We start from the raw sequence: 15262 nt of genomic DNA, 5'->3' as shown, positions 1-15262 counted from the left end.
AGGCATCAGATATCTTATTTGAGTGCCCTGGTTCATGTTATGGTAATATGTTTTAATGTTAAGACATGTGGCTTCTGAAGCATTTCCCAGAAAATGAAGTAACTGTCCACTCTCGCTTGCTTTCTAACATTTTTTAAAGACACGCCTTTAAAGTAAATCATAGTAAACACAGACTTGTAGTTTTTCTTTGGATAATGCTCTCACAATCTGACAACTTCCTTTTGTTCCACAAACCTTGAGGGTATATAAAACGGTATATTGAGTTTAAGTTTGGTGAACTTAAACATGGAAGGTCACTGTAAGTTAATCTTATTTGTAATCAAACATTTCTTCTTTCTCTCGTCCAGTGAGGGACAGTATTTTCTTTGGAGGACTTACAATTGCAGTCTGTTACCCATGGGTCAAACTATGTGGAGTTATTTAGCGTATTAAGTATGCCTGTTTGGTTTGCTGTTTGAACCTCGCACACCATGCACTGTTGATTAGCCTGTGGCTTTGTTCCTACGTCAGCGTTGTTTTGAAAGCATGGTTGGAGAGGCTGAAAAGAGATGGGGTGATAACTAGTGTTGTGTAAATGTTTGGATTACGGGTGGCTGAGATAAATCTAAGAGTTGAAGTGCTGCTTTCAGGCCCAACTAATTTTTAGTTTATTTAAGCCGTAGCATGAAACACTTGGTCTTTAAGTGTAATCTTTTAAATTTAACCTAAAACATATAGTTTTACTTTCTCCTACTTATAAGGTGATTAATCTATAAATGTGTTTGTCCTTGTCTCACTCTATAGCTCCCTCAGAGCCTTTGCTGTGCAAGTTTGCTGATGGAGGCCAGAAGAAGAGACAGACCCAGGTCAAATATCCCCAGAATGGACGATCGTGGACACGGGAAGGAGAGGTGAGGCTTAAAAATATATTTAATCATCAAAAAAAAGCTCCCTGGGAGACTTCATAAAATATTCTCTTGGCCAGCTGTCAAATATAGTCTCTTGCTTTTCTCAATTAGAATGGTGAAAGAAAAAAAAACAAAAAACACAAGTCTACTGAGAGGACTTTAAAAAGAGAAATTACAGTTAACAAAAACAAGTGGGGTTTTTCAGTTATCAAAAAAAATCATTTAAACTTCTTTCAATTAAGTTTTATAGCTGAAGGATAACATTTCTTTTATTATAATAGTCAAAGAAATGAGTGATTATGCACAGCGGTGTCCATATTATGTTTTAGGAAACGTTACAGTTGTAAATCATCTATTCTAATAATCTTCAATATGCGGCTGATGCTCCCTTTGACTTCTTTTTTTTTTTTTTTTTTTTTTTTTTCAACATACCACAGAATTTAAAATCATAGCTTGACAGATCCCCCTCCTCTCCGTGGGGTCATTATCCACTTTCATTTCTAGTAAGGCACTGTAGGTTCAGTTAGAGATGCTGCTGACAGTATGAAAGCTGCCACACAAAAAGGTTGTTAAATTTAAAGTATAAGGTTTCTGTAAGATCCCAACTGCAAAGTTGTTTTTGCTTTTGTTGAAACTCCCACCTCCTGTCCGTCATCTTCAGAAGAAATGAAACCTTGTGCAAAGGATTGAAAGCAGATTGACTGTTTCACAATGCAGAGAGTTCAAAAGTTTTTAGTGTCAATACCAAAGCTTTAATTTACAGAACAAGGGGAAGTGAATAATAATGCTGCCACCCACACACCCCGGTGCAGTTTTTAACAGTTTCCCAGTGTTCTCGTTACACGAAGGTTGGGAAAGAGCAGGGTGGTGGAGTGAAATGAAATGGAACCAGGCTGAAACTATGCACTGTAACAAGAGGCGCCGCAATGAAAACAAGATGTTGCAGTGTTTGACCTTTGCTCATGGCTGTGTGGAGCAGGCACAGATTGCAGCTTTAGTCTTTTTGTATAAGAGCAAACGTGTGTGTCATAGCCTGGCTTATCATTGGCCGAAAGGCTGGGCACACCCTAAACAGGTCACCAGTCTGTCACAGGGCTAACACAAAGAGATAAACAACCATGCACACTTCATTTTACCAACTGTGGAAGTGAGCCACAGTATTTGGAGAGTACCCACACAGACACAGGGACAACATGCAGGGAGAACAGGCTCCCAGACCCAAACCCAGGACCTTCTTAATGTGATGCCACAGTGCTAACCACTGCACCACCACACCATCAATTTTGGTGGTATTTTTGTAATGTGCCATCAACTAGGAATGGGAGTTTAAAAAAAACAAACAAAAAAAAAACTCCAACTGAATAGTATAAAACATAACTCATAAAACAGTCAGAAATGAGCAAAATTGGGACTAAGGTTAAACATTATCCCTGCAAAAAATGCATCTGCCTTTAACCGCCACAGTAAATACTTAATCACAGTATTAAAAAGCTCAACTTAAATGTATTCACACTTAAATGTGGCATTTTGCACAGTGGATTTCACATACGCAGTGTCATTGCTTGGAGAGTGTAGCAAAATGAGCAGTTAAAGTGCATACAGCCTTTTTTCAATGCAGGTTAACATCCACACAGCTTTGCAGAAATGGGTCAAGTGGATATGTCATTTTATTCAGATTTCGCTTAAATACAGGCATTCATTTGCTAGATAAAAATACTATGGAGCTGTGCCGGTTTTGTATGTCTTAATTTCCAGAGCATTCTCATTCCCAACGCGTAACATACAATTTGTCACGTCCCAATGCGTCTCATAGTAACCTGAAAGGTACCCTTCCACTTCCTCCAGATTCTCAATTGAATCCAATAGAATGGCACTCGCGGTGGTAACACGTGCTCCAGCTGTCTACCTCTAACCATAACCTTAACCTTAAGCCTATCAGGTAGTGTTTTCCAAAGTGATTCATGAACACAACATAAAACACATTTACATGTATAGATTCATTCAAAACGGCTGTCATGCCCCTGAACGCCTAACATACCGACGTTACGTGTTGGGATGAGAACGTGTTGTAATTTCACCTTGCTATTCACGAAACAAAGCAAGGATGGGTGATGTCATCTGGCAGTGTAACATGTACAAACTAACAGTTAATTGTATAATGTTAAATGTATAATAATAAAATATAAAATATAATAATAAAATAAAATCATCAATAAAATCATAAATGTTCCTAATTATTTAGGACTATTTCGGTTGCGAACAAATCAGAATACTTTATTGATCCCTAGGGGAAATTATGAGGGGGGGGGCAACATTTTCCGTTAACGCACTTCGCTCTTGTCAATGTCTGTGTGAACTTGAAATAAGTGATGACTGCTTTCAGTGAGACACCTCACACATTTGTCTGTGGCACATGTCTTGACAAGCCCCGCTCGGCCCTGAAGCATCTCTTCAGAGGTTTATGCATTTGTCAGAGCCAGGCCTCAGAGTCCAGGCTGAGTAATATAAACTAATACTTCTGCTAATGGAGACATCTGGCCAGGGAGATGCTTTGAGGTGCTTCACTGCCTACTTATCTCAGTCAACTCATTCTGATACAAGTCTGGCCTTGGTACAGTGACGTGAATACGTGCGTTACACATGCAATCACACACTTACAGAATTTGTTTTGGAAAATGGATAAGGGATACGCATGCAGCTGTGTAGCAGCGCAGAAAGAGATTTGCTGTTAGATGAAGGAAACTTGGAGGAGAAGATGCAAACAATAAAGATAGTTCATAGTTTAAGAGAGTGACAGGAAACCAGAACTCAGTAGCCATTGCTTTTAAGGAGAAAAGTGCAATTCTTGTATGTATTATGTAGTTTTTACCTGTTTGAAGTAAATGTTTGTTAATGAGCTGGCGCGAATGCAAATCCCTGGAGTTGATCAGTTTTTCTATTTGATGTCTAGCAGTGCTTTTTGTTACTTCTGGAGTCTATACCTACCTACCCAGCCTAGGCTTGGCTAAAACAGTGTTTGTGGAAAAACCAAACACTGAGCTGGGTTCAGCATCAGGGCACCCTTTCAACTCATGTGCCAATTTGGAGAGAAGAGCCTTGTGTAGAATGTAGAATAAGTACAAATGACTTGTGTAGGGCCGATAGATGGTGGTGGTGGTGGGGTGGTGACAGAGTGAAAAAAAGATTAGGAGCAAACAGTTGTTTTAAGTCTGGTCCAAAATTGCCAAGAGGTAGTCAAGTGGAAGCAGATCTTATTCAAACCTCAAAGAGAAGCCCAGCCTCAATCATTTGAACATGGTAGAAGGAATGAGACACAGACAGAAACCACAAAGGGGCTAGTGTCACTGATACATGCTTGGCTAAGCATATTTAGTTACTATTTAATAACAACTTTGTGAAGGGAAGAAGGGACAGTGGGAATATAGAAATATACTAATATAATGCTTTGGGGAAAAAAACCTTTATCGAACTCAAAAAATAGATCAAAAAGAAAAGTTTGGGCTGTTTCAATGAGTAGTTTGGGTGCTTTTGGCACTTTTTGACAATGGACTCTGTGTGTGTGTGTTATTACTATTATATAACATTATCTTATTTACCACTGAAAGAGTCACATTCATCCATACAGTACACACACATTGGTACTCTTTGTGACAAAGTTTGTGTAGAAAAAATCTCTTACTCTCTCAGGCACACACACAGATAAAATCTGTGTTAGGAACATGGGGAGCACTTCCCAAAAACACTTAAACTTGGACTAGAGAAGGTTGGGATCAAACAACTGGCCTTCTAAGCAGATGTCACTTACCTCCTGAACGACAGCCTTCTTATGGACTTTTGAGTAATCTCTAACTTTCTCCTAAGTTGGGCTGTTGCCAACTAGCATGGATTTGTTTGTATATCTTTCACTTCGGTGGCAGTGCAACTTCTTAATGTCTTGTTTAAGTTATTAGTTCTTTTTTTTTTAGTTAGGTCATTGTCATCTAGATACTTATTTATTTGAATGCTCCTAAGGATAATCAAACATGGTATAGCGTGAACTGATTTTCATAAAAGAAAATAAACTACCATAAAACTTCTATCCATCCATTCTCTTCCACTTATCCTTATCGGGGTCGCACTCATAGAAGCAGTTTAGGATTACCAATTAACCTAACCCCAATAATTGCATATCTGTGGACTGTGGAAGGTAGCTAGAGTACCCGGAGAGAACCCACGTAAACCCAGAAAAGCCCCGGCCAGATAGTGGAGTTGAACTCATACCATAAAAGTTGACTTTTAAAAACCTTTAAGGAGAAACGGTAAAGAAAATCTAAAACATTCCTCTGTCTTTAGTCTGCTAAAATTTAGTCAATTTGAACTGGGAACTTATTTTGTTCCCACCTATTTTATATAGTAATATAGCACATGCAACAATCGTCCCTCACTGACCTTCATGTGTTTAATTTTGTTGAGCATGTTAAATAAAATGAGTGCACTTATAAGTGGCTCTTTTGCTCAAAGGCAATTATTCCAAATAATTTTATTGTACATAAGAGCTTTTAGCTGGCTTATTTTGGAGTCTTTAGACTACTTATCTATTGTTCATTCAGTAGGTCCTTATATCCCAGTCACTTTTGAATTTTGTGTTGTTTTTTGTACAACGCTCTTGTATAGTTTGCTTTCTCTGTTCATTACACATAACGTACAATAGCTATATCATACTTTATTGTTTATTTAGTTGTATAGAGTATAGCTGTATATGTGATAAAGACCACAAACACAAATTGGTTAAAAAGGCAAGCCATGTATTTAACATTTCGGTGTATGTGTTTCTCTTTCTCCAGAGTGGTATGGCATTGACGTATGACCCCACAGCGATGCAGAATGGGTATGTAGAAAGTTTTTTTTCTTTTACCTCTCGCACGAACAACCTCAATCTAAAGAGTGTCTCCAAACTTGACTTTTTACTTACATTGTTACACGCAGCCTGTTCAAGAGTGACAGTATAAAATCCTCCTAAGATCAGTGCACTGAAACATGGCAACAACCTGCAGAAATATGCACAAGAGCACCTGCATGCAAACGAGAGGGTCACACATAACACACATTAACCCATATACCTGAACTGATACAGTGGCTTGCAAAAGTATTCGGCCCCCTTGAACTTTTCCACATTTTGTCACATTACAGCCACAAACATGAATCAATTTTATTGGAATTCCACGTGAAAGACCAATACAAAGTGGTGTACACGTGAGAAGTGGAACGAAAATCATACATGATTCCAAACATTTTGAACAAATAAATAACTGAAAAGTGGGGTGTGCGTAATTATTCAGCCCCCTGAGTCAATACTTTGTAGAACCACCTTTTGCTGCAATTACAGCTGCCAGTCTTTTAGGGTATGTCTCGACCAGCTTTGCACATCTAGCGACTGAAATTCTTGCCCATTCTTCTTTGCAAAACAGCTCCAGCTCAGTCAGATTAGATGGACAGCGTTTGTGAACAGCAGTTTTCAGATCTTGCCACAGATTCTCGATTGGATTTAGACACCGGACAGGTCAGGGATAAAGTTATTGAGAAATTTAAAGCAGGCTTAGGCTACAAAAAGATTTCCCAAGCCTTGAACATCCCACGGAGCACTGTTCAAGCAATCATTCAGAAATGGAAGGAGTATGGCACAACTGTAAACCTACCAAGACAAGGCCGTCCACCTAAACTCACAGGCCGAACAAGGAGAGCGCTGATCAGAAATGCAGCCAAGAGGCCCATGGTGACTCTGGACGAGCTGCAGAGATCTACAGCTCAGGTGGGGGAATCTGTCCATAGGACAACTATTAGTCGTGCACTGCACAAAGTTGGCCTTTATGGAAGAGTGGCAAGAAGAAAGCCATTGTTAACAGAAAACCATAAGAAGTCCTGTTTGCAGTTTGCCCAAGCCATGTGGGGGACACAGCAAACATGTGGAAGAAGGTGCTCTGGTCAGATGAGACCAAAATGGAACTTTTTGGCCAAAATGCAAAACGCTATGTGTGGTGGAAAACTAACACTGCACATCACTCTGAACACACCATCCCCACTGTCAAATATGGTGGTGGCAGCATCATGCTCTGGGGGTGCTTCTCTTCAGCAGGGACAGGGAAGCTGGTCAGAGTTGATGGGGAGATGGATGGAGCCAAACACAGGGCAATCTTGGAAGAAAACCTCTTGGAGTCTGCAAAAGACTTGAGACTGGGGCGGAGGTTCACCTTCCAGCAGGACAACGACCCTAAACATAAAGCCAGGGCAACAATGGAATGGTTTAAAACAAAACATATCCATGTGTTAGAATGGCCCAGTCAAAGTCCAGATCTAAATCCAATCAAGAATCTGTGGCAGGATCTGAAAACTGCTGTTCACAAATGCTGTCCATCTAATCTGACTGAGCTGGAGCTGTTTTGCAAAGAAGAATGGGCAAGAATTTCAGTCTCTAGATGTGCAAAGCTGGTCGAGACATACCCTAAAAGACTGGCAGCTGTAATTGCAGCAAAAGGTGGTTCTACAAAGTATTGACTCAGGGGGCTGAATAATTACGCACACCCCACTTTGCAGTTATTTATTTGTAAAAAATGTTTGGAATCATGTATGATTTTCGTTCCACTTCTCACGTGTACACCACTTTGTATTGGTCTTTCACGTGGAATTCCAATAAAATTGATTCATGTTTGTGGCTGCAATGTGACAAAATGTGGAAAAGTTCAAGGGGGACGAATACTTTTGCAAGCCACTGTACTATCTGGCGTTCGCTCTTATTCTTACACCTAAGATGGAGCATTTATTTATGCACCTATGCATACAAGCTGTCAGACTTGTAGGTTTTGATTGCAGACAGGAAAATGGGCGTTGTTGCAGTGCCGCTGTAAGACTTTCGTCAGCCGAGGCTATCTGCAGTGCTCCCAAGTTGGTTGAGGAGAGCAGAGTGCCTGCCTGTTTCAGGGGGAAATTGGAGATTGGTGTTGTCTGGTAGGAATGCTGCTGGTGATGTGATCCCTGGAGATGCTTCCCTGCAGCTCTGCACTCTTGTTCTCCTTCTCCTTTTGTCAGATTGGTCCGCCACTTCATACCTTAAAGCCACTCTTTCTTTTTTTTTTTCTAGTTCATCTGAAATTATACAGTCCTTTTTCTTTTCACTGTTTTTGACTTGTTTCTTGCCCTGTCCACATTGTTTTGTATTGCTCAATTCTTCTCATTCATTCTGTTTTCAAACAGCTGCTTTGCTTTCAGTCGTCTTTGGTGTCTTTCGGTGCGAGTGTGCTCATTCGTGCATGCATAAATGGGCACTCTCACGCAAGCATCTGTGTGCTTGCTGTGTGTAAGCCCTCTCCGACCTCTCTTCCGAGGTCATCGTAGCTCCTTCCGGCGAAGCACTAAATGACTGTGAAATGCTAATGCAGCTAATTAGAGAGGCAAAAAGCAGGGAGGGAAGTGGGTTGAATAAAAATGGAGGGCCGAGTAGGGTCAAGAGGAGGGCAAAGGCAGAAATAAAGTCAGTCCAAGGAGAGAGGGGAAAGGTATGAATCAATTACAGGTTTGCTTTTCACTGTGAGCTTGAGGACAACTGTTTTTGTTTTGTTTTGTTTTTTAGCAACCAGTGCCCGATACATATTGTTGGAAAGCTTTGGCTTATAGTTTGTCTTCTCTTATACCACTTTTGCTTATTCTGAATCCACTAGCTCCCATTAGGTGTTTCTCCTGTCCTTTTGGTTTGTCATATGTCTGTCTTTTTTCCTTGCCCTTTTTCCTTCCCTGTTCCATCTATAGGAAAAGTCACTGGGGTTACCACTAAATCACTCAGTAATTTTTCAGTGTAAACGCCTGACAGGGCATTAGATCACACTAGGGATCCACAGAGGTTTTAAAATTTAGTCCTGTAATAATGTCCTGTTTGCAATTACATGTTTAGTGCATTGTTTAAATAGCAGTGCCGGGGTCCCCATTGACAGTTGGCTGCTCAGGGCTAATAGCCTACATCAATAACCTTGGGTCTGTCCTCTGCCTTCTGCTTCTCTCTCTCAATACACATCAGTCTAATGAAAATACAATAAACACAATCAGAAAACCACATTGAATAACCTGGCCCTGTCACCTCATTTGTATTCATCAGTGACAGTAATACAGTATCTGTAATGCAAGTCATTTATTAACTGTACAGTAAAAGATGGATCCATAGCACCGCATTATTGGTTTTTTTTCTCCTGATTCTCATTCATGACAAACAAGTTCCAGTTTGTACTCCAGCTTATCTACATTTATTTAAACCTTGCAATATAATGTCAAGTCTAAAGTTGGAATATGCAGTTGATCTCAGGCAAAAAAATTGGACAAATTTTTGAAAGTGAGTTGTAGCTTAGAATAGCCATCATTATTAAATAGTAAACTGTAAAACTACTTGGTTAGATCTCTGAATACATTGTTGTTAAAAGGGCAATAAAACATTAATAAATTGGAGTTAGTTTAAAATCAGTCTATGACTATTTGCAAACCTTATTATCACACCAAGAAATTTGATTTCATCCACCATTTCTTTGTTCCATCGGTAATAACACCAAACTGCTATTAAACATTTTTACTGCTATCTCTTAAATATTTTGTTTTGTCTATGTTCAAAGTTATTCCATTGACATTAAACCATTGTTTAAATTTGACTGATTCATTGACAATAACAACAATGTATGTAACTTATTAGCAGGACAGTGATATCATAAGCAAAATGTACATATAGATTTTTTTCTGAATTCTGATTACCATTCATGATTAAAATGAAAAGTTCAGGACCTAGTATCGATCCCTGTTCAACTCAAACTGTACATATTGTTTTCTCATAAATAACTCTGGAACCAATTATAGGCTATACCTCTGATACCATAGAGCTACAATTCTGAAAACAAAATACTGGGGTTCACAGAACAGTCTTTTTCCTTTTGCACATATATTTTCTATGAAATCTATACTAGCCATTTCTGTAGATCTTTGCTCTTTCTGAAGCTGTACTGATTTTCACTTTGCAACAACACGACTAATGTTTGCTTGTTGCACATGGTTAGAAGTAGACAAAACACGCAATCGAGCCGCAGATGAATTAGAACCAAACCTGCCACGAATTACGTTTCTTTTTCTGGTTCAACAGAAGTGAGCCATGTTGTATTAAAAGAAATAAATGAACAAATAACTGGCGTGTCTCTATTATATATGTACAGCTACTACTTAGGCCTCGGCACACCAAGTAGGGCATAAAAATCCAACAGGGAGACTGAATGTCTGTGAGAAGCACAATCACGCTCTGCAGCTTATCGCAGGCAGTTGGGAACCGGCTGCATGCACAAGCCTTGAGCCGCAATAGTTTAAAAATATCTGACGGTTTACATCTCGCAGTTGAGGTTCAAAACTGCTCATGCCGTCACTGACTGAACAAATGTAATGTGAAACAGAATGTGCAATAACAGAACAGGTGGGTACCTCAGGAACCCATTTCACCCTTGAAATGAGATGTGTGCATGTGTCGCAGGCGACTACCACCACAGTCCCTCTAGGTTTTTCTGTCTTTGGCTGAGCCCCATTGTCATCTCCGTGCATGGGTTATTACTATATGTTGTGCTCACTGCGGATTTTAAGAAATAATATGGAGCGACCTAACAGTAGTTTGAAGTTGCCTTTTCAAAGTAAATTAAAAATGAGTTGGTCTTTTTATTCGGGTAATTTTCTTCCCTGATTGAGAAATACTTGATATGTGGCAAGTACCTTTTTTATACAATCATGGCTGTGTTAGAGATGGATAGGGTAGGGCTTCGCTTTCTGTCTCTGGCCCTCTGTTTCCCCTCCCCTCACTGGCTCCATTATTCAGTCAACAGACACTTTGGGATCGATCGGGCACAGCAACACGGCTTGGCGGATGAAACATGTCCTCTCTAGGTACACAATGATAAATAAAGCACTGCGAGCCACAGCATTCTACTGCTGCAGGGCTGAGGGGGTGAAATGGGTGGGGGGGGGGAGATCAAAATGAGAAGGGCAAATAGAGGTATAGGTAGGAGAAGTGAATAGATTATAAAATGCAGATGTTACAGATGCAACCGATGGGAAGTAGGGCGTGCGTAGGTGGAAACATAAAGAGCAATACTGAAGTATTTCACCCACTCACACATTAAGGTAATAATTCATTATTATGCATAGCAGTGGCGCAGACTCCTTTGTAACATGATGTGTAGTCTGGTGCGGTGTCAAGTCTCATTCTAAGATGTCTTTGATTGTGCTACATAGAGTGAAGCTGCAATATTTATTGTCTCCATGACAGCCTTGATGATGTCTGATGCATTTTGTCAGTGTTGTCTTGAAGTGTACTGGGTAGTTCAAAACAAACTGAGACAGAAGCCTCATTTTCAGCATTACATGTGGTTATGTAGGGTGAGCTAAAACTGCAGAGAAACCTCTGGATTGTTAATACACGAGTTTGGTTCCCTCCCAGGTGATTATTAGAAGTTAGATGATGTGGACAGTCAAAATTAAAATGTATATGTCTTGTGCTTTCATAGGTTCTACTCTTCTCCATACAGCATCTCCACGAATCGGATGATTGCTCAGACATCGATCACACCCTTCATTGCTGCCTCTCCTGTCCCCACATATCAGGTGAGTTTAACCTCTCAGAAGTTTGATGAGTGCCGTGGCCTACTTAAAACCAGAAAATCCCATGGGGTCACCCAATCTTAAATCTTCACTCTAATCAAAATACAGGAGGAAGTGATGCATTTCCTTGAAAATTGTAATTAAATAAATATAAACAACACATGCTGCTGGCTATAAATTGCTAATGCTACCTAATCATTAGTAAAGTGTTAAGATCCACCTGCCCTGAGAAACAAACTTACAGAACAGTAACTGGTGATAGTAATGAGTACTATCCCAAACTAACCACCTCCAAATACCTGTTTTCATTGACTTTTATATAAATATATAATGTAAATGTGTATAAATATGTGACAGTAAAGGAATGTCCTTAAGTGTTTGACAAGTTCACTGATTTTTTTTTCTAATTGCTCATAATATTAATTGCTTTTGTTATGTTATGTCCATGTCACTATTACAAAGTACAAGGTTCCCAGCTTAATAGCTAGCTGGCCAGATATGAGATTCAACAAGACTGCAATGATAAAATGCAGGCTTATGTTGCAGAGCTCCTCCCATCCATCTCCCATTCTTGAGCACAAATGCTGCTTTTAACTCTCAGCTCTCATGTGTCGCACCCGTTCTCTTCCACACACAAACCATATCAAGTTATGTCAGAGCTGGCTGGCAGTGCAGCTGCTGTACCCAAAAACAAGATGGAGCTCTAGAGCTCTATAAGAAAGCCAAATTCAAAGACTCATGACTTAAAGCATCATGCTTTATAGGGAAAGAAAAAACATTACCTTTCATTGCTTTAACTCATCATTGACAGACGTAGGTAAGAGATCATACAGATGCAGGTACAGGATGCATGCATACAACAATAATGCATGAGACAAAGGGACCCTCGGAGACTTCATTTCTGCCTTCAGTTTGTTAGAGTTGAGCGGTCGGAAGGAGAACAAGATGAAAGTATGATTTGTGGCCAACTTAAGCTTTGATGATGAAACCCTCACTGTGAAGCAGTAATTGTTAGACTGTTTTGCTCTCTGTGGTCTTCATATCCTTTTATAATTACGACATAACTTTCTGTATAGTGGACCCTTAGTTACTGCTGTAATATTCTTTAAGACGTGCTGCCGCTGGGACTGAGGCTCTGAAATTGGCTTGTAAAGGTTTGAGATAATGATTAATTTTCTTTCTTCTCTTCTTTGGTTTTCTCATTTTCACTCGCTTCCTGTCATTCTGTCTTCCAATTGTCATTCTTCATGTTCTCTCTTCCTCAATTCTTTACCCACTTACAACAATCTTGCTTTTGATCTTTCCTTCTGTCTCATCTCTTCCTGACCTCCCCTCTGCATCATCCTACTCATGTCCATCCTCTCCTTCTCCCTTCCCTTCCCTTCTCTTTCTTCAGGTTCAGAGTACATCTTGGATGCCACATCAACAATATGTTATGCAACCTACAGTAAGTTTTTAAACCAACATTTCCTTTGTTTTTAAACCTCGCTCTGTAAAGTCTTGTTCTCTATTTTCTAACCCTTTTCACTCACTCCTTTATTTATATATATATAAATATACACCTGTCATCTCTGAGTGTACAACATGTCAATTTTTCTGTATTTTTGTCTTAAAACTTTCAGTGTGTGTGTGTGTTTAATAGCTTCATTACTCATGTGAATGTCAGTGGCAGGATTTATGAGAGAAAAACTACAAAAGCTTTTAAAGCATAGGCTGTATTGGTCTCGAGGACTGCCTGCAAATGCTTTTATAACAGTATTTAATGTGCCCTGCCTTTTTCTTCATCAAATGAGTATTTAATAATTCAGGAATGAAAATGTTAGTAATAACAACAGGTCACCAACAAGTTGGTATGAATCACGAAAACTGTGAAAAGCCAAGTAATAAAAGGAAATTCTTCCAATAAGTGCTTGAGAGCCAAACCCAGGTCAGAGAAGGAAAATAACTGTAACCCTGAATCCCAGCCCCACTCTGCTGAATCAGCCTGTGAAGAGCCTTCTCAAAGGACCTCAGAGAGCTTGGCGAAACTCACTTTAGAATCTGTAATAAAAGGTTGCTCCCTGCTGGTTTTGAATGAAACTGCATGTACAAAAACAGGTTTCCAGAAGGCTAGTTTAAAGCACATTATTTATCTATAAGTCAATGTACATGTGTAACTGCTGCTCAGTTTCATATAGTGATGCATAAAATTTGCATATCAAAAGCAGCAGTGCATCTTTGTGTACATGATGCATAATGCAGTCATGTAAAATCCAACCCTTGGTGTTTAGCAGTCTAAAGGATTTAGAGCTCTTTTCCATCCTTGGCTATCCAAACACGTGTACACTCACATTTTGTCTCTTATACACATAGCTTTGATTGACGTGCAAAAACGTTTTAAAACACACCCACACATTCTGTATATTTACATGAAGAGTCATGAATCGACTGAGTGTAGGTGTACAGTCAACATACTCTATAAACCCACACTTACCTACAAATTCTCTCTTCTCTTGGCAAACACAAACATAACCTTAACACAAACTGTGGGCTTTTCCTTCCTTTGATACAGGGACTATATACAGCCGCTGTATGTTATTAAGCCTCCACAGGCTTCGCTCTAAGCACAGTCCAAAGCCTCAGTCTCTCTGACATTCACTGACTATTGTAGCATAAAATATAAAATCTCTGCGCCTTCATCTTGTCATCTGACAAGTACTGCATTGAATTAGTGGAATTAGAAAGCTATATCATATAAATTGTGGAATAGTCTAAGCTTAGTCCTGCTTACAAGGTGATTACTTCTCAGTGTAGCAGGACAGATGCATTATGAAATTGCAGGCAGAAGAGATTCATATTACAGTAACCTTGAAAGTCTTTCAGATAAAACTTAACTTCTATCTCCTCTTAAACATTTGTTCAAAAATAGTTTAAAGTTCTATATCATACACTATATGGACAAAAATATTCATGTTTCAATTCTGGTGTTTTTAGTCCCGTCGATGCTGGCTCGTTCTTAAGAGCTCACTGAATTTGAGCATGGTGCTGATGCCTGTGGCATTAACATCAGAACTAAAACTGTGCACCAGCTTCGTGGCATGAGTTTCCATGGTTAAGCAGCTCCTGCAGCACTAATGGTGCCCCAGTACCTTCGTCAATATAGTGTATCTGAGAAATGTTAAAGTAGCCTGTAAGAGATGAATGTGCTTACATTCAGGGGGTTTGTCTGTACACCTAAAAAAGGTTGTATGATTTTGTTCTGTCATTCATGGGGTGAAGGAGTTTATCGGGGCAGGTACGTAAGGCGGTGCAAATTTCTGCAATCGTATCCGCCGTGGTTGGCAAAAGCCTTTAGTGTTCAGAATTTGTTGCTCCCCCTCTGTTGTTCTCTCTCCCTGTCTTCTGTCTTCCTCTTTATGTCTGTCTGGCAAATCTTAAACACATTCTGTTGTCTTGTCTGATTAAAATTATGTCTCTGAGCGGGGATAATACCCTTCTGTAAATGTGTTTTCAAACAAATGTCCCATCTAATTATTTGGCAGGCCACTTGATATGACTTCCTAAGACTTGGGAAAAGACAGGGTGAGCTTGAGCAGAGATTGATGGTTTGGAGAAAGAGAAAATAAATAAATAAACACGGTGGATTTGACAAGGAGGACAGGGGCGAGAAGGAGGCGCAGGGAAAGAGGAAAGAAGGGATTACAATGAATATATTGAGAACAAAGAAACGAAAACAACCGCTGCAAAAGCATGTT

General features: G+C 39.6%; 1 protein-coding gene across 2 annotated transcripts in view; it reads left to right on the top strand.

The window, feature by feature from the left end:
* The window catches only part of LOC134637222 (RNA-binding motif, single-stranded-interacting protein 3), a 126659-nt gene that overhangs the window by 102049 nt on the left and 9348 nt on the right, over positions 1–15262 (top strand). The window contains exons 7-10 of one of the 2 annotated variants that reach the window (XM_063487590.1): positions 784–890; positions 5711–5754; positions 11456–11531; positions 12925–12975. In XM_063487590.1, the coding sequence (XP_063343660.1) occupies positions 784–890; positions 5711–5754; positions 11456–11531; positions 12925–12975 (278 nt within the window). Of the gene's footprint in view, positions 1–783; positions 891–5710; positions 5755–11434; positions 11532–12924; positions 12976–15262 lie in introns of both variants that reach the window. The other variant, XM_063487589.1, reaches the window with a different exon arrangement.

Source organism: Pelmatolapia mariae, linkage group LG10_11 (genome assembly GCF_036321145.2).
Source record: "Pelmatolapia mariae isolate MD_Pm_ZW linkage group LG10_11, Pm_UMD_F_2, whole genome shotgun sequence".
NCBI classification, from domain to species: Eukaryota; Metazoa; Chordata; class Actinopteri; order Cichliformes; family Cichlidae; genus Pelmatolapia; species Pelmatolapia mariae.
Note: the sequence above shows the minus strand (reverse complement) of the source record. Positions and strands in the feature narration are given on the sequence as shown.